We start from the raw sequence: 24,528 nt of genomic DNA, 5'->3' as shown, positions 1-24,528 counted from the left end.
TTTCCGTGGCAGTTTTAATTTCCCCCTAAAAAAGAGTCCATTTTTCTTGCAGACATTTAGGTGAGATACATGTCAAGTTTCTTTTAAAGTCCTAAACTCAAACAACTCCCATGACCACAGATGAGAATTATAAGGAGCAGAAGAATGCATCAACTTAAATACTCAAGGTCATCTCAAATCCTGATGAGTCTCCGGTTTCTGTGACAGAGGACGAATTTTGCTGGTAAATAGCTGAACTAAAATCCAGGCAAATATGCTTGGTCTTCATCTTCTGATTCTTAATTCTCTAACATATAGTGTAAAACTCTTATTCAAATCTAATTATGCAGCAACAAGACCTGAGTGTTTTGTAAAAGTCTAATTAAAAAATTCCTAGAGAAACTTCAATTGCTAATTTTCTGTTCTACTATCTGTATTTTTCTTTGTTTCATCTGTCTTCTTTTCTTTCCACAAGTTCCCGAGGACAATCCCTAAAAAAATGATTAGTCCTATTGTTCGGTTGGAGGCAAATTTATCCCAACAATCCTCAGGTCTGTGGATGTCTAGAGTGTAAATCTGTAAAAGAACACAATGCTGCATTAGCACCAGTATGGGCTTTCTGGCATCACAAACATATCACTGGAGAAGGTATCAGCACTCTGCTACATAACTGTAAGCAATGGGAAGCCCTTAATGCACCCCAAACAGTTCCCCAATGTAGACAGACCTACCATATCACGGGGTATCATCTAAGCCGCATCCTAAAAACTTCCCCATTATGGTGTGTGAATGCTTTGAGAAGCAACCCATGCTATTGTCAGCTCTATTTAGAAAATCCTTCCTTCTACCGATTGATCTAAAATCTGCTTCCTATAGCTCCTACCCTCCATTTCTAGCTTTATTCTTCAGAAAAATGTTTCTCAACAGGAGAACAAGTCACATTTGGGCAGGACAACTCTATTGTGTAGGGCTGTCTAGTGCGCTGAAAGATATTTAATATACCTGGTCCTCACCCACTAAATTCCTGTAGTGAGCCTTCCCATTTATTTATAACTAGAGGCCCGGTGCACAAAAATTTGTGCACTCGGGGGTTGGGGGGATGGAATCCGGGTCCGGGATGGCAGGCAGGAGGCTTCTGGGGTCACACACGGGGGCCTGGATGGCGGCTTGCACCAGCTCATGCTGTCCCACCCTGCCTGCAGTATGCAAATTAGCCACCATCTTTGTTGGCGGTTAATTTGCATATTGTGTTGATTAGCCAATGGGAGGTGTAGCAAAGGTACGGTCAATTACCATGTTTGTCTATTATTAGATAGGATAAAAATACCCCCCATCCATGTGTAAATCTCCCTCCCATCCCCACAAAGGGAATCCTAGTAACCTAGATTTGTAGTTGGTGACCTAAGACAATAATACTCCTATTCTCTATGGCAGTCCTGCAGCTGTATCAGCAAAGTCTCATGTCCCTGTCTTACTCTTCCCTAGGCTTAAGCATCAGCATCCTCCCAACTCTGGTTATTGTGGCCTGCAGACTTAAAATCATCGTGATTTCCTTTCTTCTCAAATACTGGAAGGCTATGTCCATCCTAAAATATTGTGTCAGAGACTGGAGAGAGGACCACAAATGTAATTGAGACTATAAAGTGAGTTCCAAATATTTGTTATAACATTTGTGATAGTCCTCATGATTTTTTGCCTTTCTCCACTGATATCCAGGTGCCTAAATAGTGCTCAATCTCTATTACCCTGACCAGACAATCCTGTGGAGCTGAGTTATGACCAAAAGAGGATGCTGGAAAATTCTAAGGAAGAAAACACTGAGATCTGAGAATCCTGGAGAATCACCAATTCGTATGTTTTAGCTTTCCTAGAGAGAAAAACAATGAACGGGATGCAGCATAGGGTTTCCTTTATAGACATCGGATTTTAGTTTCCTTCACGCCATGTTCTGTAAGTTTTGCTTACCCTGAAAAATAACTTGCAATAATCTATACGAAACAGATCATCTAAATATAGGTTCACTAACTTCTGTTCAAAGAAAATAACAGAAAACACTGGTTGTTAATGGACTGTATTTTTGCATCAACCTATTAATTAAAATTAGATTTAGTTCATTCATTTTACACAAGTCAATAAAATAGATTCACAATATCAGCTTGTAGGGGCAAGGGTGCTGGGGACATATCCTGAAATGACAGTTTCCTATTATCTAGGCAGAATTCTGACATGTTATAATTTCATGACATATCCAGCCTTGGTCTCTATACCAGGGAATCTAAACCTATGACTAATCAGTTTACTAAGCATCACCAGAAGCCCACATTTTAAAGTGAAGTTGTATTGATTAGTTGCTTTCAGAGTAATTCAATTCAACCCACAACCTTCAGATATTGCTGAAATTTTCCAGAATTAATTCCCGAAAAATCAGAGGGGGAAAGATCTACATTTAGTTTTAGATTATCTCTTTAAAATAATATAACTCTTTTATATGGTAAGATGGGGCAGGGGAGGGGGTGATTCAAGCCAGTTCAAAGCAGTGCAAGAAGTACCTTACTTGGTAAACACAGAGGCTGTTTCATTTAAATATTTATAATTTATAGCAAGGAAGAATGAGGGGGAAAAAATAAGGAGGTCAAACCTGGTGAGTCAGATGGGCTGCGACAGCAGCCAGAGCAGTGTAGTAGGGCACGGTCTGACCAGTGTTCATGCCCACCAGGCTCAGCGCCCCCAGCATCGCTACACTGAAGCCACTAAGCCATTGCTTGGTGTTTTCACGAAACCTCAGTGCTGTGGACTTCACGCCAATCAGAGCATCATCTCTCTTGTCCTAACATCAAAAAGTAATAAGAAATTGTCTTTTACTGACATACCATAAAATTCACCATTTTGAAGTGTACAATTCAGTGATTTCAGTATATTCACAAGGTTGTGCAATCACTGCTACCTAATTCCAGGGGACACTGTCTTTTAAAGAACAGTTATATCCTATATAATAAAAGGCTAATATGCAAATTGTCCCTTTTGGGAGTTTGACCAGGGGGCAGGGTGGGCCAACGGCACCTCCCCCTGTCAGCCCCCTCACCCCCCGCCCCTGATCAGGGGCAGGGCTGGCCAGCCAACCTCCCGTGTCTCCTGCTCCCCCTCCCCCCGGCTCAATAAGCCCCGATTGGGGCGGGCTGGCCGGACCCCCCAGTGCACAAATTCATGCACTGAGCCTCTAGTACAGCGGTTCTCAACCTGTGGGTCGAGACTCCTTTGGTGGTTGAACGACCCTTTCACAGGGGTCGCCTAAGACCATCCTGCATATCAGATATTTACATGACGATTCATAACAATAGCAACATTACAGTTATGAAGTAGCAATGAAAATAATGTTATGGTTGGGTCACAACATGAGGAACTGTATTTAAAGGGCCAGAAGGTTAAGAACCACTGCTCTAGTATAACCATAAAGATACACTATGAGCTGTGAAAGATGAGTAACTCAGAAGATGGGATGATCAGTAATGAATGTGCAGCCAAGTCAAAGTTAAATGTTACTGCTGAAATTCTCTTCTAGCTCTATTTCTACATGTCACTGTACTTCTTATAACCCTATTGACATTTTTCCCCCTATTGACTTTTAACTACACTTTTACTACATCAAAAGTAAAACTCAACTCAAATTCTTTATAGAGCTCCTCCTTATTAAAGAGTTCTCAAGTTTTAATAATTTCCTTACATTTTAGTTTCAATCTTGTTGAAATCACAAATGTAAAAAACTGCTCACTTACTACACAACATCCATTCACATTTCACTTCTAACTCAATTTACTCCTAGCCTCTCCCATCAAATCCTTTCTGTTTAAGGTTTTGATGAAACACTCCCATCTAGTTGGCTGGTTTCCTCTAGCAAACATATTCGCAAGCATTTCCATATGCTGTTGTAATTATGGTCCTGTGATATCAGAGGCTGCACGCTGAACTCTGCAGGCACCTGCAGGCAGACAGCTATTTTTTGGAGTCCCAAATACAAATAATAATGAGTGTGGGGTTCCAGTGAAAACTGTATCTTTAATTATGTGGACTACCAAAGTGTCAATGAGTATATGGTGTTTTACTGAAGAAGTTAACCTAATTGGCGTACAGCTATCCTAACCATTGGTTCCAGATCTTATTGCAAAAAGTACAGGCATTTCCTCTAAACTATTAAGTTTCACTTTAGGGAATCAGGCTGATTAAAGATCTGGCAACTTTTTCATAATAATACAAATGTGGTGAGGGGAAGGGGTTAATGAAAGAAAGCAGGATGAAATCCAGACTAAAATATCAGAAACAAAATTTCATTAAATCATGACATATTCTTTAAGTAAATGATTGAGAACACAGTCATAAAAATACTGAGAAACCCTTTTTCAAAGATCATAAACATAAAAGGAAAATTAAGAACATAAACCCAGAAAATTTTTTAAAAGGTTTTTTTTTTATTAAACTCATGAAAAGGCAATACAAAAACTATAAAAATATTTATGTCCTTTAAGTAACACCACTCCTAAAACTTTACCTGAAAAGCTCAGTCATAAAGACATTGGTAAATAAAACAATACTGTTTCTAATTGCAGAAACTCAGAAACAACTGAAATGGCCAAAATAGGCAAATTGTTTAAAAAAAAAAAGCGTTAATGACAAAAATAGGTAAAAATCTAGGAAAACATTTATTACCTATACTAGGTAAAGAAGCTACCTGGTGCAATGATTAGAGACATCAACAGAGGGGCAGGAGAGGGTTGTTTGGGTTTGAATCTCAGCTCTGCCATCCACTAACTATGTGACACAGACAAATTACTTCCCAGGCATGTTTTCTCATCTGCAAAATAAGGATAATAAAAGTGCCTTCCTCTCAGGTTATTATGAGAGTTAAATTAGTGTTTGCAAGGTATTTAAAACAGTGCCTGGCATATAGTAAATGCTATTTAAATTATTATAAATAAAATAAACGAGTTGATCTCTTTGGTAAATATACATGCACATGAAATAGACATATTTTGTTGGTACCATGGAAGTGTGAATGATGTTTTTAGAAAAAAATACATTCCCTTTAGTTTGGTTCTTAAAGTTTTTTTAAAAAACAACTAAGTTAAAGAAAAAATGATGTTTCTTTACCTGGTGGGCATAGATAGTATCATATATTAGAGTCCACATGATTCCAGAAAAATAAAGAGGCAGGCAAACAAATGGATCACAGGAGCCCTTGACAGCAGACCATCCAAGTAGTGCTCCCCAATTAAAAGTGAACCCTACAAGGAGTGAAACAGAGAGAGGAAAGGTCTAACTGGACTTCCGAATTCCAAAGGGAGGGGGAGGAGCATCAGCTTGTATTAACTGCTTCTGTGTATGCTGTTTTCTAATACGTTTCTTTCTTAAATTCTCTCAGCTCTCTGTGGTAGTTATTAGCTACATTTTTAAAAAAGAAAACAGGTTCAGACAGGCGAAGAAACAATGAAAATAACATAGCTAAGAGAAAGAATAACATCCCCGATACATAGATTTCATGAGAACATTTATCCTACCTAGTAAGGTGCCTGGCACAGTCAATAAATAATAGATGCTGGGGTCTGGACTTAGACCTGAGTTAAAATCCTGTGACCTTCCCATTATCACTCTACTTCCCCTCTAGGTATAGAAAGAAGAGTATAGACAGGAACCCTTGTGTATGCCACAAGCCCTCCTTGCTGAGGATTACGTGCTGACGACTCCCGAGTCTCTGTGCAGGCCCTCTCAGTCTTCAGACTAGCCCTGGACTGTCTGCGGGACATCTCCACCTGCAAGGCCCTCTGGCACCTCAAACTCTATGGGTCCCAAACGTCTTTTCTCAGAAGCCCCTTTTCTCCTTGTCGCCTTTTTCCACTTGGACTCTCTCAGCTGACGCAGGGCCTCCCCTGTGGGCCCACAGCCCTCGTGTGTGCCAGTACGCTACACTGCAATGCTCTGTTCATCACTGTCTCCTGCTCCGACTCCATCAGGACGGTGAATGTGTTTAGGTCACTTTTATTTTCCTAGTACCTGGTGTGATTGCTGGCACAAAGTAAAAGTTAGAAGTTCAATAAATATCTGAAGTAAATATACCAGCTTTCTTAATATTATCTTATAGATAGGAAATGCTTATCCTCCTTTTACCAAAGAAGTCCCAGATCAGATGAGAATATAATGCCCTATATATATATTTTAAATTAAAAAAAACACATTGAATGAGAGGATCTTAGAAAAAATTAGTATTCCACCACAACTTTGCAGTCAGCCTCAAATCAATTTCTGGAGTAGCTTTAGGTTCTTTTTTTTTACTGGGGGGAAAAATTTCAAAGAACTAAAATAGTTTTAAGATTACTCTAGGAATAAAAGACTAGTAGATATTTTTGCAAAAGATTTTGACTTACTACCTCCTATCTACCTCTCTTTCTACTAATAAACATTTATTGAATTCCTGCGATGTGTCAAGTGCTATGTGAGATGCTGAGCCATTCAAAAGTAATGAATGCTTTATCCTTTAGGCATTTACAGTTTATTACTGGGGAGACAGAGGAGGCTCTCAATACTTCTTGTTGAATTGATGCTGTTGAAATGAGTAAGTGTCTTGTCAGAGGACTGTGGGAGCCCAGAGGGCTATAACTTTTCCCCGGGAAGTCTAAGGAAAGCTTCACAGAAAGGGATCCCCGAGAAGCGGCTGAGCTGTCACACATACTTAAACCCCTGTTCTCCTGCTCGGAGTGTTTTCTATTCCAGTCCTCCAAGTCTTCAGGGCAGCTAGATCAACCACCTAATGAGAGAGGTAGGCTCAAGGCAGCTAATGTTTTCCTTCATGACACACCTATGTCTTTAAAAGAGCATTTCGGAAAATTAAATATTCAAGATTTTTTAGCCAACAGAAATGGCTAATTGTCCTTTAAAATATGAAAATCTGCTCTGCCTGGTGTGGCTCAGTTGGCTGGAGCATCGTCCTATGCACCAGAAGGTCGCAGGTTCGATTCCTGGTCAGGGCACATACTTAGGTTGCAGGTTCTATCCCCAGTCAGGGTGTATAGGGGAAGCAACCTATCAATGTTTCTCTCTCTCTCCCCCTTCCTCTCTTTCTTGAAAAAAAAAAAAAAAAGAAAAGAAAAACTATTCTTGGTTTGGAAAATTTCATGACTGACTTGACATCTTATCTGCCACATTGTACATGTATGTATGCATGTATGATATTATATCTAAAAGTATAGTTTCGGGTATCACAGGAAATAGTTACAGTTAATTCAAGCTCACCCAAGGCTAACTGAGGCCAGTACGTAATTCTTTTCATTAGTGGATAGGTGATGACAAGAAGTAGGGATGCTGCTCCAAGAGCTATACTGAAATCAAGAAAAACCGTTAGAAAGATTAACATCACCATCTCTTACAAACCACTAAATAAGATGAGAGTAACACTAATTGGGAAAATAAATTATCTTAAAAATTATATTTTTTGTTATGTAAAATTTTCTTCCTGGACTTTGATATGGATAAAGTATGATTAAAAATATTCTCAGTGTTACAAAAAAACAATAACAACAGCTAACACGTGTAGTGCTTTCATGTATTAGGCACTGCTCTAACTGCTTTACATGTTAACTCATTATAATCATCACCACAACCTTAAGAGGCAGATAGCTTAATTCCACTTGTTGTTTTGCAGATGAGGAAACTAAAGCTCAAAGAGATTAAGTAGCCCTAGCTGGTTTTGCTCAGTGAATAGAGCATCAGCCTGCGGACTGAAGGGTCCCAGGTCGATTCCAGTCAAGGGCACATGCCCAGGTATGGGCTCAATCCCCAGTAGGGGGCATGCAGAAGGCAGCCGATTAATGATTCTCTCTCATCACTGATGTTTCTATCTCTCTCTCTCCATCTCCCTTCCTCTCTGAAATCAATAATATATATATATATATATATATACACACACATATATATATATATATATATATATATATATATATATATATATATAGAGAGAGAGAGAGAGAGAGAGAGAGAGAGATATTAAGTAATTGTCATACAGCTAGTCAGTAGCAGGGCTAGAATTCAAACTTAACGCAGGTTGACTCTAAGTCCAACTTATTACCATTATGCTACGGCCTCTTTAAATTTTATATTCAAACATTAAGACAGGTAGAAACAGACGTTCTAACAGAGAATCAGAGTCAAGATATCCCTTCCTCCACATACAATGGGGTGTTATTTCTCTGGAAGAGGATAAGGTCTCAAAGCCCCTATGAAAGGATAATAACGTAAGACATTCATTCTTAGGTACCTCACAGGGTGCCTAACACCACCCCTCCAGGAATAATCTTCCAAGGTTTTCATGTGAGTGATACTAGCAGGGCAACATATATAAATAAGTCTAGTCTTTATAAAATAATGCTTGTTTGGTGACCTCCTCTTTTCTCTCTTATTGAAGCACTTTGTAAACAGCCATCTAATGCACAGAAGTTTAATCCTGTCTGTGTTTGAGACACAGAAACGAGTCCTTCCACTTTTTTCATCTATTATGGATTAGGAACCTAACTCTGAGAAAGACCATTTCCTCTTTTTGCGTAATGAGTATAACCACTTCTGCTTCTATCTACTTCAGAGACACTGAATTATAACCACTTCTGCTTCTATTGACTTCAGAGACAATGAAATAAAATTATGCAGGGGTGGGCAAAAGTAGGTTTATAATTGTGAGTACATGGAAGTTTATTCTTGTATTATTATTTATTAATTATTGTATTATTTTTCGTGTGAACAACTCTAAACCTACTTTTGCTCATCCCCTGTATAAATGAGTATATACACACACACTCAGGCATCTAGAAAACCTATAAAGTGTCTTGCGAACCTTAGGAACATGCAGTGTAAGTACTAAAGGTGGTTCAGGATAAATTAAATGCTGATCTATCTTAATTCCTTTGGATGAAAACATACTTGATTTGACAATGTGCGGTGATTTATTTATACTTGCTAACTTACAGATGCTCAATAGGTAGCCAATAAACAGCTTTATGATAAAGATATTTCAATTTTATTTTACTTCTATTTCCTCCATTTCAAAGGAGATATTTCATACATGATTATGAAAAACACATTACTATACCTGTAGTAATTCAGACACAGAAGAACCCCCAGTGCCAGGGTCAGCTGTCCCCCGAGAAAAACGAAGGACTGAAAAGTCGAAATGTCTCCAGCAGCTATTGGGCGGGTTGCTGTTCTTGTAACCTTAGTGCATAAAAATAGATACCTTAGCCTCACACAATGGCTCAATCATTTATTTAAACATTTCATCAAGAGACTGGTCCATGGTAAGCACTTAGGCAGAAATATGAATAAAAGGTGAAATCAACATTGGAAATACTGCCAAGAATCAAAAGTTGGTATTTTAAAGTAGCTTTGAAAAGAACAAAAATTTCCCACCACTCATTCTCCTTTCTATCTCCCATCCCCACCCCTAAGCAAACAAAACAAAGCGATTTCCTAATCTAGTAATTAGCAAGTAAATGTTCAATTTCCATAGAGAAAAGAGGAACAATAATAATATGAATTCTCAGGGGGAAAAATTGCAGTGCATGTTAAATAAGACTAATATCATGTGGGAAGCACTGCAATCAGAAGTCAGATGTGAAGAAAAAAGACAGATAATCTAGGTTTGAAAGTTGGAGTGTTTTTGCCAGGTTATTTAGGATGGGTCTGTAATCTTATATTAGCTGCACCCAAATATAAAGGGCAAATCCACTGTGAAAGAAGAAAGAGAAATTATGTGAACAAATAATATATATTAACTTGTTCTTTTCTTTCCAAAAGATCATGAATGTGATTATTTTAAACTGAACCACAAATAAAAAACATATTCAAAATTTTCAACATTGCTAAAAGAACTCAGCATCTGAGATCAGAGAGCCCAGCATTTGAATCCAATTCTATCACTTACTGGCTGTATGAATTTTGATAAATTACTTAATCTCTCTTGGGCTTAAGTTACTTATCTGTTAAAGGAAAAACAGAAAGAGGGAAAAGGGAGAGAAGTAATTAATAGCACCTACCTCACAGAGTAAATGCAGTGTTTGAGGCATATTGGTATGCAATAACTGTTAACTATTATTAATATAACATATTTTCATATGATTTATATCAAGGGTTAGCAAACCCTGTGGGCCAAATCCAGCCTACTATTTGTTTTTATATGGACCATGAACTAAGGCTGGTTTTTACTTTTTTAGGTGGTTGAAAATAAATTTTAAAAAAGAGTAATGTATTGTGACACATGGAAATAAGAAATTCAAATTTCAGTGCTCACAAATAGTTTTATTGAGAGAAACATACCCATTTGTTTACATATTGTGCATGGTTGCTTTTATGCTCCAACAGAGTAGTTGCAACAAAGACAGTATGGCCCTGAAAGCCTAAAATATTTACTATCTTATTCTTTACAGAAAAAACTTGCAGAACCAATTTACAGCATGTTTCACTCTGCAATAAACAGTTTATCAAACTGTAATGACTCGTCTTGGTTAAAGTGCCAGAACTTGTTTTGGGCCCTATGGTTTCAGTTGGAAATAATATTTATGTTCTCTATTTGTTTCAGGTATTATGATTCTCCCAGCGAGTATCTGAGTATTGACAATGTGCCACTATTCTAAGAGCTACATATGCATCACATCACTGAATCCTGTTTTAGCCACTCACAAGGTCTTGCCATTTCTAAATTTTAGGAAACTGATGCAGAGGCTCAGTAACTTTCCAAAGTCACAGGTAACACAGTAACACAGTCAGTCCACTCCCACAGACCACACTGACCGCATGATTACACTGGCCCTTCAGCAGTTATAATTACCTACCTACATTTGAAAGCTGAAGATCAGCACTCAGTGACAAGACTAAAAATTATGTAACACGATGATCAAAACATGTTGTGTGTGGTTTTTATGAAACCAGAGAGCTCACAGCCTATAAAACCAAATCAATAGAGTATTTCAATGTTTATCAACCTAATGTTGATAAATATATTATTTACATCAATAACCAGATAACCTAATGGCAATTCACTTAAAACTCGGAGCCATAAACATATCCTTAATGACATACAGCCTTTAAGAAACTGTGAAGTAAGCATTACAATGTGGCCAAGTTTTCTAACTCATCCTTTAAAAGAGATGCACGTAACATTTTAAAATCCATGTTAGCAAAACCACCTCAATAGCTGTAAGACACTCACTTAAGCACTTTGCTGCATGTCAATACAGAATCTGGATTCTTCCAATCAGAGGAAAATAGCATGGGGAGATGTAGGATACCTAATCAGTTCCCTTTTATCTAGGGGGATAGCAAATCACTTAAGGGGAAACAAAAATGTTCACATTTTCTTCATTTAAAAAATGGAGCCCTAACCTGTTTGGCTCAGTGGATAAAGCATCGGCCTGCGGACTGAAAAGTCCCAGGTTCGATTCCAGTCAAGGGCATGTACCTTGGTTGCAGGCACATCCCAGTAGGGGGTGTGCAGGAGGCAGCTGATCAATGTTTCTCTCTCATTGATGTTTCTAACTCTCTATCCTTCTCCCTCCTCTCTGTAAAAAGTCAATAAAATATATTTTTTAAAAAAATGGAAAAAGTTAGTTGGCTTAAATATATTATTTTTCTAATTATTTCTTTTGTTGTAATTGTAGATTCACATGCAGTTTTTTGAAAAAAAAAAAAAAATCTCTTTATTTTAAAAAGTATAGAGATCCCATGTACCCTTACCACGTTCCCTCAAATGTAACATCTTACAAAATTTTCAGTCCAACATCACAACCATTACATGCTGTAAATTGGTTCTGAAAGTTTTTGGATATTAGCTGCTCTAAACATGGTCAAGAATCATTCTGAAGTGACATATGGCAGATGCCTCATTCCTATGGTTATGCAGAATGAAGACTGACCAGGACGTGAACCCACAAACCAAATGCATCTCCTGGCATGGATCCAGGCATCCCAACTGGGTCTGTGGGGCATCGAGTGGCCATTACTGTGCAGTTCCTGCCACTATCCTATCCTCCAGCCACACACAAACCCCATGATTGCAATTGTCAAGCATAATGTACTTTATCTCACTGCCATGCTGTATCCACTATTCCCTCTGCCTGGAGTGACTCACCCTGCAGCCCACCCTTTTTTTTTTTGCCATCTTATTGTGACACAGTTCAAAGGTCACTCCCGGAACGTTCTCTCTGACCTCCTCCCTTAAGCCAAGGTAGTAAGTTCACTTGTGGACACCATTCTCATGATAGTGCTGCTGTATTATAACTATTAGCCTGGGAGGTCAGGAGTGTTGTCTTTCAACCATGCCATCCTAGAAGCTGTCACTGTGTCTCACACACACCAAGTACTCATTAATGTTTTATGAATTAAAGAAATATATTGTCATACTGTTGTATTAAACTAAAAATCATTCTAGGTGTGCCTTAAGGAAAATTCAGACTTATATGAAAGGCAATCTAGAGATGACTATTCACTTTATACCAATGTATACATAAGATTATTTACTTCATACAATTCATCATTGGTTTCTTTTACAATGAAAGTTTACTTGACTATTTACTTGAGCATTTAATGATCTTGTGCTTGTTATAGCATGGCTGCTAGAATAAAAGGCAAACAGGATGGGCCTTTCCCTTGAGAAAGTAATGATCTGTTAAAAAAAAACAAGAAATAATTCTATACATGTGAAAGATTATGCAGAAAAATTAATCCAGATGAATATAATGTATCAAACTTTAACTGAAGTTTTCTCTGGGGTTTTGGGGGAGGAGAGAAGGTGGACTTGTATTTCCTATTCTTTCTATGTCTGTACTGTATGAATTTTTCAGAATAAACATATTATTTTTCTGAGGAGAAAAAAGAATAAAATCATGTTTTTAAAAGAAGTATTACAGCAAATGCTAACAAGGCTGCCTATGTTCATTTAAATTAAGATTTGATTTACAAAGGAATTGTTATTGCTCTGACATATATTATAAAGGAAGGGATGACAGTTCTTTTACAGAAAAGGTTCAAACAGTTTTTCTTTTAGAGAAAAGGTTCGGACAGATTTTTCACTTCACTCCTAACATCTTTACCTTAGCCTTCTAAATCCTAATTTATTTTCTAAAAATGAAGTACACACCTTGTCTCCATGGCCGCTCTTGTGCTAAGAAAAGACATATACTGCACTTGTAATACCAGCTATTCATTCAACTGGTATCAGCACTTCTTACGCTGATTTCAGTGAGGACACTAAATGATCCTGTTGCTTTATGTGCCATTCAAAACTGATGCCACCATGTTACTCTGCAGAATTTAGAGACGCCTCTCTGTTCCTTTCGAGGACAAAACTACCTTTTTATCGTAGTCCCGGTCCCACATGTCATTAATAGTACAGCCTGCTCCACGCATCAGAACAGCTCCAGTGCCAAAGAGGAATAACATGTACCAATCTGGAAAACTGCCCGGTTCTGCTGCTAACCCAATGCTCCAGGTACATGGCAGATACAACAGCCATGTTCCTAAGCAAAAATAAAAAGACAAAAAAGGTACAAATTCAAGTTGGTTAAATGTTTTCATTTTTTTAAACACCACATCCCAAAGTAAAAAACACAAACTCAAAAACAATACAAAACTGGGACAATAGCCCTGGCTGGTGTGGCTCAGTTGGTTGGGGCATCCAAAAGGGTTGCTGGTCTAATTCCCGGTCAGTGCACATGCCCTGGTTGCAGGCTTGATCCCCAGTGGGGTGTGTGCAATAGATGTTATGCTCTCACACAGATGTTTCTCTCGCTCTCCTCTCCCTTCCTTCTCTCTAAAAATCAATAAAAACATTTTTAAAAAATACAGGGGGGATATAATTTGCAACTCATATCATAAAGGACTATTCAGAAAGTAATACAAATGGCTCTTATACATATGAAAAGATAATAAACTTTGAGAAATATATATTCAAATTACATTGATGTAACATTTTTCACCCATCAGAATGGCAAAACGCAAAGTCTGACAATATACCTGGAGAGTCAAATACTGCCATGTATTTCTGATGAGGTTACAAAATGGCTAACCCTTATGGACAACCTGAAAATTTTTAATACACGTGTGTGTGTATACATGCACACACACATATAAAACAAATACATACATTTGAATGTTAGTATGTTCATAGACCATGTCAGGAAGGCTATATTAGAAACTTGTCTTTGGGGAGGAACTGGTTGGCTGACTTAGTTTTCACTCTACACTTTTGTACCTTCAGAATTTTGTATCATATGCATGCATTACCAGCAACCCTTTGGTACACAGGACAGTGCCCAACCAACTGATCCACACTGGCCAGGGTTGTAATTTTCTATTTGATATTTTCAGACCACAGTTGACCGGGGGTAACTGAAACCGCAGAAAGTTAAACCATAAATAAGGGGTTATATGAATAAGAGATTTTACACATGAACTTGAATAATTATCTTACTTTCAAAAGAAAGTCTTTCAACAAATGTTTAGATATGGTACTGTGAAGACAAATTCTGAGTTTTCCTTCCATATTTAGCAATATAAGAGAAACAAGACATGTGATTAAAGAAAGATCAGATCCTGACAGCTGGCGTGGCTGAGGGGTTGAGGGTACACCTATGAACTAGGAGGTCATGGTTTGATTCCCAGTCAGGGCACATGCCGGGTTGTGGGCTCGATCCCCAGTAGGGGCATGTGGGAGGCAGCCGATCAATGACTCTCTCTCATTGTTGATGTTTCTATCTCTCTCTCCCTTTCTAAAATCAATAAAAATACATTTTTTTTTAAAGAAAAGAGCCTATACAGAAATGATCAAATGACAAAGTCCTTATAATCGTGTTTAAGCTTCATTAAGTTTTATTCATTTGCAAATCTTTATAAAGCATGTATTTCGTGCCAGGGCTATGCTAGGAACTGGAAATACAATGGTGACTGAGAGATGGTTTCTGCCTTTTCACAGCTTATAAATCAAAAGGAAGAAACACAGTTAAACAATCATAAAACAGAACAATTCAACAACAAGGCAAGCACAGGGTCCTACAAAGGCATAAAACAGTGCCACCCAAGTTAACTGGGGAGAGAATAGGGAGAACTCAGAGAGGCTTTTCCAAAAGGGGCTTAAACTCACACAGCAGAAAAGGCAAGGAAAGCCTAAAAGTGAGAAATGGCCAGTCCAGAAGTGAATAACGATAGCTACTGTGGAGGAGGAATAAAGTTTCCTCTACTCTTCCAGGTTCTCTTGGCTAGTCTAATAATTAAATCTACATGGGACAGGTTAACAAGAGAAAATAACCAAATTTAATTACATACATATGTACAGGAACTCCACATAGATGAAAGAGTCAGAGACTCCCACATACATGAGAGGTTCAGAGACAGATGGTAAAATGAAGTATATATGACATCCTGAGCTAAGGAATGAGGTAAGAACTCTGGGGCTTTCAAAAGAACTCTAGAAGGGGTTAATTCAAAGATTGATGAGAAGAGCAGATGTTCAGTAGTTAGATGTTTGCCCTGCCCTCTAAATAGGTCATAAAAAGTTATTCTTGTTTTATTATAGACAAGGCCCTCAATTTAAAATTTAAGGGAAAGGGAGAAGTTTCTCTGGACCTTGCAAAGTCTCGATTACCTTCAGCTTAAAATACTGTAATCCCCATACCACAGAGGCACAACTTGGGCAACTCATTCTGAGCCCCCCACTAACATTTACTGAATGTTTGTGAAATGCCCGGCAGTGTTCTAAATGCTTTATATGTAGCCCTACCTGGTTAGGCTCATTGGCTAGAGCATCGGTCTGCAGACAAAAGAGCCCCAGGTTCGATTCCGGTCAAGGGCACATGCCCAAGTTTCAGGCTCAATTCCCAGTAGGGGACCTGCAGGAGGCAGCCAATCAATGATTCTCTCTCATCATTGACATTCTATCTCTCTCTCCTTCTTCCTTCCTCTCTGAAATCAATAAAAACACATTTAAAAAAATGATTTATATGTATAATATAAATCCTCAAAAATATAAAATATGCACTATTATAATTATTCCTATTTTACACACGGGGCAACAGAAGTGCAGAGGTTAAAACAATGGGTTTAACATCTTCCTTATAACTCCGAGAGACAGAGGAGTAGCTACCCGATCTTGCCCAAATAGGAAAGAAAAACCACAGGCATTATTTTCCTGGTGCAATTAGAACTGAAGGTTCCAGTTAAAAAAAATAGTAATAATTCTAGAGAAAGATATGTAACCATCTATAGTATTTTGTGTCAAGAACAAAATTTTCTTAGCCTGAAGTCTGTATTATAGGTGACATATTCACTTACTAATATGAATCTGTAGGTTGCCCTTACAGAAGAGGAAGGTTCCTATAATGAAGGAGAAAGTCAGACCTCCTGTTTGATATCTGCCACTAGTAAGTGAAATGACACTGGATACTACAGTATATTAAACTTCAAGGTCCATTCTTTGTCATCTATAATGAGAGTAAAGATATCTACCTTTCAGCATTGTTATGAGAAGACGATATTGGTGATGAAAACACAAACAATATTACAAAACATACAGTGCTTACTATGTGCCAGGTGCTGTCATATAATACTTGATTCTCACAACAAACCTATGAGCTAGGTACTATTTTTATTATACCCAGGTACATTTCAGAAAAAAAAAATGTTAACTGTAGAAAAATGAAAACCTCTCTGGGAGGTTAAATAAAATGATCAAGTTTTGGCAGGTGATGGAAAGACAAAAGAGCCTAATGGAGTCTAACAAGAGTCATTCAAGAATTACACCTATCTTTAAGACAACATGATCACCCATAAATGCAGTAAAAAATTACACCACCAATTTAATGGAAGAGTGCCACCTGCTGAGACTTCCTGAAATAATATAGTTTGTGACTCATTTGAAAGAAGTTTTAATCCACTCTGAAAAACAATAAAAACACATTTTGATTTATGAAGAGTAACAAGATTAAGCTTCAACAAAGTAAAACAATGAACATAAAATTACCCCACAAAAGAATTTCAATAAAGAAATATCAAACCTGGATTCTACCACTACCAACTTAATGTTCCTGGCATATACATAGGGGTTCAAATAATGTTTGTTGAATGAACTGTAACACAGAGAACTACTAAAAAGTTATCTTAAAATCTTGCAATCATCACCTTATTTAGAACCAAAGCATGCAGGCTGGTGTCTTCTCAATATACTGTACATATAAGTATTACCCAAACTTCTCCATTCCAACTTCTCAAGTAATAATGGCTCATTATGTTAGGCACTGTTCTAAAAATTTGGCATATAGTAATGAGTCCTTATGACAACCTTATAAAGTCAATATGAATAGTATCTTCATTTCATAAATGAGAAATGAAGGCTCAGAAAGGTAAAGTAACTTAACTGGGGTCCCTCAAATGGGCAGAGTGAAGATTCAAACCCAAGAGGTCTGGCTTCAGAACTTTATACATAACCCCTTTATAATCTCTTACTAGAGGCCCGGTGCACAAAAATTTGTGCACTTGGAGAGGGGTCCCTCAGCCCAGCCTGTGCCCTCTCGCAGTCTGGGACCCCTCAGGGGATTTCCACCTGCTGGCTTAGGCCTGCTACCGGGGGATTGGGCCCTCGGGGATGTCCACTTGCCAGCAGGGAGCAGGCCTAAGCTGCAGTCAGACATTCTTAGCGCTGCTGAGGAGGCAGGAGAGGCTCCCACCACCACCGCTGTGCTGGCAGCTGATAGCCTGGCTTGTGGCTGAGCAGAGCTCCCATGGTGGGAGCACGCTGACCACCAGGGGGCAGCTCCTCCATTGAGTGTCTGCCCCCTGGTGGTCAGTGTGTCATAGTGACCAGTCATTCCCAGTCGTTCTGCTGTTAGGCTCAATTTGCATATTACCCTTTTATTATATAGAATAGAGGCCTGGTGCACAGGTAGGGGCCTGCTGATTTGCCCTGAAGGGTGTCCTAGATCAGGATGGGGGTCCCGCTGGGGTGCCTGGCCAGCCTTGGTGAGAGGCTGATGGCTGTTTTCAGGCTGGCCACACCCCCTTCAGGGTAAGTGTCCGCACTGGAGGGCTTGGCCAGCCTGGGTGAGGGGCTGAGGGCCGTTTTCAGGCTGCCCACAGCCCCTTCAGGTTGGGGGGGTCCCGCTGGGGTGCCTGGCAAGCCTGGGTGAGGGGCTGATGGCCATTTTCAGGCTGGCCACGCCCCCTGGCGACCCAAGCTCCCAGCCTCTCCTTTTGGGCTGGAAGCAGGTATCTGAGATTTATTTATCTTCTATAATTGAAACCTTGTAGCCTTGAGCAGAGCCCAGGTCCGGCTGGAAGGGTCAACCCAGGCTCCCAGCCCCACCTTGAGCGGAGGCCACGGCCGGCTGGAGGCAGGTATCTGGGATTTATTTGTCTTCTATAATTGAAACTTTGTAGCCTTGAGCGGAGCCCAGGGCCAGCCAGGGCAGGCAGGAAGCTTGGCTTCCTCCATCACCAGGGGCAACCCAAGCCTCCTGCTCACTCCAGTGTCGTGGCCGCTGCCATCTTAGTTGGGTTAATTTGCATACTTGTTTCTGATTGGCTGGTGGGCTTGGCTGGTGGGTATAGCGGAGTGATGGTTAATTTGCATGTTTCTTTTTTATTAGCGTAGACTAGAGGCCCGGTGCACAAAAATTTGTGCACTAGCGGTGGGGGTGTCCCTCAGCCCCACTTGTGCCCTCTCACAGTCTGGGACCCCTTGGGAGATAACGACATGCTGGCTTAGGCCCACTCCCGGGTGGCAGAGGGCAGGCCCAATCCCTAGGTGCAGCCCCTGGTCGGGCTCAGAGCAGGGCCGATTGGGGGTTTGGGGCACCATCCCCTGTCACACTCAAGGGAGGGTCGATGGGGAGGTTGCCGCGCCACCCCCTGTCACGCACAGAGCATGGGCCGATCAGGGGGTTGGGTCGCTGCCCCCTGTCACACACAGAGCAGGGCTGATCAGGGGGTTGGGGAGCTCCCCCCTGTCATGCATAGAGTAGGGCCGATAGGGGAGTTGGGGCACCGCCCCCTGTCACACACAGAGCAGGGCCCATCAGGGGTTTGGGGCACTCCCCCCGTCACACTCAGGGCAGGGCCGATGGGGAGGTTGCGGCTCCACCCTGTCACACACAGAGCAGGGCCCATGGGGGGGTTGGGGCACTGCACCCTGTCACACACAGAGCAGGGCTGATCAGGGGGTTGGGGAGCTCCCCACTATCAGGCACAGAGCAGGGCCGATCAGGGGGTTGGAGCGCCTTCCCCTGTCATGAACAGAGCAGGGTGGATAGGGAGGTTGTGGCCCTGCCCCCTGTCACACACAGAACCGCAGGGTGATCAGGGGGTTTGGGCTCTGCCCCCTGTCACGCTGTTCCAGGGGCCAGGAGGCCTCACAGCTCCGCTGATCCCGGTGCTAGGAGGCCTCGCTGCTCTGCTGATCCCGGTGCTGGGAGACCTCGTGGCTCTGCTTGACACAGGGGCAGTGAGGCCTCGATGCTCAGCTGATCCCGGTGCTAGGAGGCCTCGCTGCTCCATTGATCCTGGTGCTGGGAGGCCTCGCGGCTCTGCTTGACACAGGGGCAGTGAGGCCTCGCTGCTCCACTGATCCCGGTGCTGGGAGGCCTCGCTGCTCCACTGATCCCGGTGCCAGGAGGCCTCGAGGCTCCGCTGATCCCGGGTTCGGGAGGCCTCGCAGCTCCGCTGATCCCGGTGCTGGGAGGCATATTGCCCTTTTCCTATATAGGATAGAGGCCTGGTGCACGGGTGGGGGCTGGCTGGTTTGCCCTGAAGGGTGTCCTGGATCAGGGTGGGGGTCCCGCTTGGGTGCCTGGCCAGCCTGGGTGAGGGATGATGGCTGTTTGCAGCTGGTCATACCCCCTTCAGGGTGGGGGTCCCCACTGGGGTGCCTGGCCAGTCTGGGTGAGGGGCTGAGGGTCATTTTCAGGCTGGCGGGCAACTGAAGCTCCCAACCTGTCCTTTTTTTCTTTTTTCTTTTATTCTGGGATTTATTTACCTTCTATGGCTGTCACTGGAACTGAGAGCCGGCTTTCTCTCTGAGACCTCGGCTGCTGAAAGCAGGTATCTGGTTTGTTTGGGTTCTATAATCGAAACACTGTTTCAACTCCAGCTCTCAGGCCCGGCTGGCTGAAAGCAGGTTTCTGGGTTTTTTTAGCTTCTATATTTGCAACAATGTTTCTTAAACTGCAAGCTCAGAGCCCAGCAGCGGCAGGCGGGAAACGTTGGCTTCCTCCATCACTGAAGCAAGCAAGCCTCCTGTTTGCTTCAAGCTGCCTGGCTGCCGCCCGCCATCTTGGCGGGCCGTTAATTTGCATATCTCGCTGATTAGCCAATGGGAAGGGTAGCGAAGTTACGGCTAATTACCAGGTTTCTCTTTTATTAGATAGGATTATGGGTTGGTCTAGGCCAGTGGTTGGCAAACCGCGGCTCGCGAGCCACATGAGGCTCTCTGGCCCCTTGAGTATGGCTCTTCCACAAAATACCACGTGCAAGCATGTACGTACAGGGAACGTTGTGGAGTGAAAGAAGATGTAGTGTCGAGGATTGAGAAAGGTATGTTGAGATGGTTTGAACATACAGAGAGGTGAACAAAAGGAGATAGATGAAACAAGTATACAAGACGAGTGTGGATGGGAGAGCTGGAAGGGGTCGACCTCAGCGAACATACCTCAATCAGATTGAGGACGTTTTTAGCAAAGGCCCTAATTAAATTAATAACAATGTACCTACCTATATAGTTTAAGTTTAAAAAATTTGGCTCTCAAAAGAAATTTGAATAGTTGTACTGTTGATATTTGGCTCTGTTGACTAATGAGTTTGCCGACCACTGGTCTAGGCAATAAAGTAGAAGCTAGAGGTTTATGGAAATGGGAGTAAGAGCAGCTGTTGATCTGTCTTGGATGCTTGTAAGCTTACACTGAAGCTGTCACACAGACTCAAAGAATAGAATTATAATGAGGCTTCAGATTAGAAATGGGCTTGGAAATTTATGCCTATCCACTTGTATCAGGCCCCAATATGCAAGGGGTCATGATGGCAGGGCTATGCCTATCATCTATTTTGCCTGCACACTTTAATTGCTGATTGCTAGAAACTCTTAGTACTGTGATCCCAAATAGGTAGTGCACAAACCTAGAATACCAAAAACAAGGCCTAACTTGGGGTCGTGGCTGGGCAAAGGTGGAAAAAATGTAGCTACACATTTGAACGTATTTCTATGCACTGCAATGGCCATGCCATCATCTAGATTCTAGATTACCTGGATTTCAGCCTCTACCCCGCTCTCACTAGTGTCCATCCTCTTTCAGTCCAGCTCTTAACCAACCTGCACTCCCACTATTTTCTACACCCATGTAGGGTTCCAGGTCAGCTTAGATTGTTAGTGTGCCAACAACACTCTATCTTGGGGATTTTGCAAAGATATTTCCCCCACCAATCAAGAGCTCTACCCCCCTCTGCAAAAACTACCTGTCCTCAGAATTACACTTTCTTCTTGACTTTTTCCAGCAATGAAGATCCACAGTAATTACTGGCCTTTCCTGATGTACTTACTATCTGTCTCACTTGTATCAGCTTTTTCAACTAGACTAGGAGTTCCTTGAGAGCGAGGAGTTTCCATAACTCTTTCTGTCTCTAAAGCTAGGTGATATTGTAGGAATTTATTAATTCATTCAATGCTACTGCCAAGCTCTGTTCTAGGAACTAGATCTTTAAAATCCCATTTATGTGGAGCTTACATTGTATTGGAGAAGTCAATAAACCAATAAATGCATAAGGTTTGTTAAGGGAGAATACTACAAAAACAAAAAATGGGGTGAAGGGGTAGAGTGAGGTAGTGGGTTGTATTTTAAACAGGAAGGGCAGGGAAATCCTCCGAGGCGATTGTGAGCTGATAGGCAGTTTGTTCCTAAGTGCAGTACGCACTGCATTCAGATGAATTAAATCTTTTAAAAACATTTTAAAAAATTGATTTTAGAAAGAGAGGGATAGAGATAGAAACATCGATGAGAATCATCTGTCAGCTGCCTCCAGCACGCCCGCCCCCCGCCAGATCGAACCCACAACTCTGGCATGTGCCCAGACCGGGAATCAAACCAGCGACCTCTTGGTTCATGGGTCCCGCTCAACCACTGAGCCACACCAGCGGGCACACATGAGTTAAATCTGTGTCAAGGGTGGTGTGGGGCAAAGAGCTAGAACCCAGCAACAAGGCACTCCCTTCACCTGTCCTGGCTCTGCGGCAGGGCCTTCGTTTCCTCACCACCTTCAATGGCTTATTGGCTTTGGGAGCCTTAGCAGTGGTTCTCAACCTTCCTAATGCCGCGACCCTTTAATACAGTTCCTCACGTTGTGGTGACCCCCAACCATAAAATTATTTTCGTTGCTACTTCATAACTGTAATTTTGCTACTGTTATGAATCGTAATGTAAATATCTGATATGCAGGATGTATTTTCATTGTTACAAATTGAACATAATTAAAGCATAGTGATTAATGACAAAAACAATATGTAATTATATATGTGTTTTCCGATGGTCTTAGGCGACCCCTGTGAAAGGGTCGTTCGACCCCCAAAGTGCCACGCGACCCACAGGTTGAGAACCGCTGTTTTACGGGCTCACGGGAGGATGAAACGTAAGCACTGGCGCTGTGCAGCCTGTGAATCAGCGCACCGAGGGCCACGGCCGGGTTTCTGCCCGACTCACGCGGGGGGAACAAGGGCTGTGCAGGGAGCGGACTTGCGGCCCGGCTCAGACGCTGGGACTCAGAGGGGCGTGAAGGCAGGCAGGCAGGTCACGCCCCCCGAGCTCCCCGGTTCGGGTGTCTCCGCGTCCCCGCGCCCGGCGGCCAGTCCCGGCGCAGGTGCTGCATGTCCAGTCCCCGCCGCCCGCACTCACCGATGGGCTTGTCCAGCCGCATGAGGCGCAGGTAGGGCCGCAGAGGGCGGGGCGCCGAGTCCACCACCGCCGCGGCCGACAGGCTGAGCCGACGCCGGCGCGGTCCCGGTCCCGGTCCCAGCCCCGTGGAGGACGGCCGGTCCCCCGGGCAGGGCGTACCAGCCGCGCGCGCCAGGGCCAGGGAGCGGCCGCGCGCGCCCCACGGCCACGCCCGCGCCACGGCCCGCAAGCCCCACGCGAGCCCCGCGCCACGGGCGCCCAGCATGGCGTGGGTCAGCACGGCCCGCACGAGCCTGACGTCATTCCCGGGCGCCGGGTCGCAGGTTGGCATGCGTGGTGACGTCAGCGAGAGGCCTTCGGGCCGTCCCGTCTGGGCAGGGGCGGGGCCCGAGCTTTGAGTGACGTGAAATAAGCGTTACGGTGTCACTTTAACCTGCAAGGGGGTCCCCTAGGTTCTCGGCGTAAATGCATTGAACAGACTGTCAACCTTCAGCGGGAAGGCTGGGGAGGGTTGGGGGGGGGGGGGGGGGGGTAAGAGATCAACCAAAGGACTTGTATGCATGCATATAAGCATAACCAATGGACGCAAGACACTGAGGGTAGGGGAGGCTGGGGGAAGGTCTAGGGGGGGAAAAAGGAGACAAATGTACTACTCGTAATATTTTAAGCAATAAAAAAAAGTTTAAAAAAAGGAATTCCTGTTATCAGCTTTCTCAGTGAATACGAAAGGATATGTTTACTCGTTCCTTACGGTTATAGCAAAACAAACAAAAACAAACAGAAAGCACACGCAGAAAACCCACGGACCCCAAATGTTGATTTGAAGACAGGGGTTTCCTTTTTTAAAGCTAAAAGGATCCCTAGCAGCCAAATCCAAGAATGTAAGTTAAAACCGTACCCAAAGTTAAGGGACGTTCCTTACAAAGTCATAGGTAACCGTCAGTTCTAAAGCGTTGGTATGATTGAGAGGCAGGGAGTGTGTGGGAAGCTAAGAGCCTCAGCTAGAGCAGTGGATTGGCTCTCACTTCTCATCATAGCCAACCATCAGACAGCGCTGTGTGCCAGGCACTGTTGCAGGCGCTTCGCAAGTATTATCCCATTTAACCACTTTCTGAGTGACCATGGGCCAGTCACTCATCTGGAAGTTAGGTTAGTCTTCAGACTCCTCTCCTTCAAACCCAAACAGTGATGCTGTGATATCTTGAGTCCCCAGTGGCGTTGGCGAGGGGGCCGTCCTTGATAATTCTACAAAACTAGCACACAACTTGTTTGTTCACCAATTGTAGACAGAGGGATCAAAAGGCACTGGGAAATTTTATTATAAAGGGTGGGGCAAAAATAGGTGTACAGTTGTGAGTATGTAAAAACAGAGTTTATTCTTGTATTATTAGTGTATTATTTTCCATGTGAACAACTGTAAGCCCAGTTTTGCCCCACCCTGTAAAGGAAAACACACTTTTTTCTATGTTTCCTCTACTCTTAATATTCTACTACAACACCGCTCCATTCTGACACCAGATGTGTGGGTTTTCACCTATGAAGCAATTGTGACACCACCTGGTGGCCTATGATTTAACTCAGTTCTGGCCCTACTGGCCAT

General features: G+C 42.3%; 1 protein-coding gene across 1 annotated transcript; it reads right to left on the bottom strand.

Annotated features, from left to right (window-relative positions):
* COQ2 (coenzyme Q2, polyprenyltransferase) lies at positions 1 to 23,199 on the bottom strand. The gene is made up of 7 exons (XM_070393611.1): positions 22,929 to 23,199; positions 13,357 to 13,523; positions 9,104 to 9,225; positions 7,258 to 7,343; positions 5,122 to 5,255; positions 2,618 to 2,806; positions 1 to 555 (listed from the first exon to the last, which is right to left on the bottom strand). The coding sequence occupies exons 1-7, from the start codon at positions 23,191 to 23,193 to the stop codon at positions 391 to 393; spliced, it is 1,128 nt and encodes a 375-aa protein (XP_070249712.1). The 5' UTR covers positions 23,194 to 23,199; the 3' UTR covers positions 1 to 390.
* Positions 23,200 to 24,528: the final 1,329 nt, after the last annotated feature.

The sequence above is a fragment of the Myotis yumanensis genome, unplaced genomic scaffold (assembly GCF_028538775.1).
Source record: "Myotis yumanensis isolate MYYU_CA2020_CCGP unplaced genomic scaffold, mMyoYum1.0.hap1 SCAF_1, whole genome shotgun sequence".
NCBI classification, from domain to species: Eukaryota; Metazoa; Chordata; class Mammalia; order Chiroptera; family Vespertilionidae; genus Myotis; species Myotis yumanensis.
This window is presented reverse-complemented; position numbering and strand designations above follow the sequence as displayed.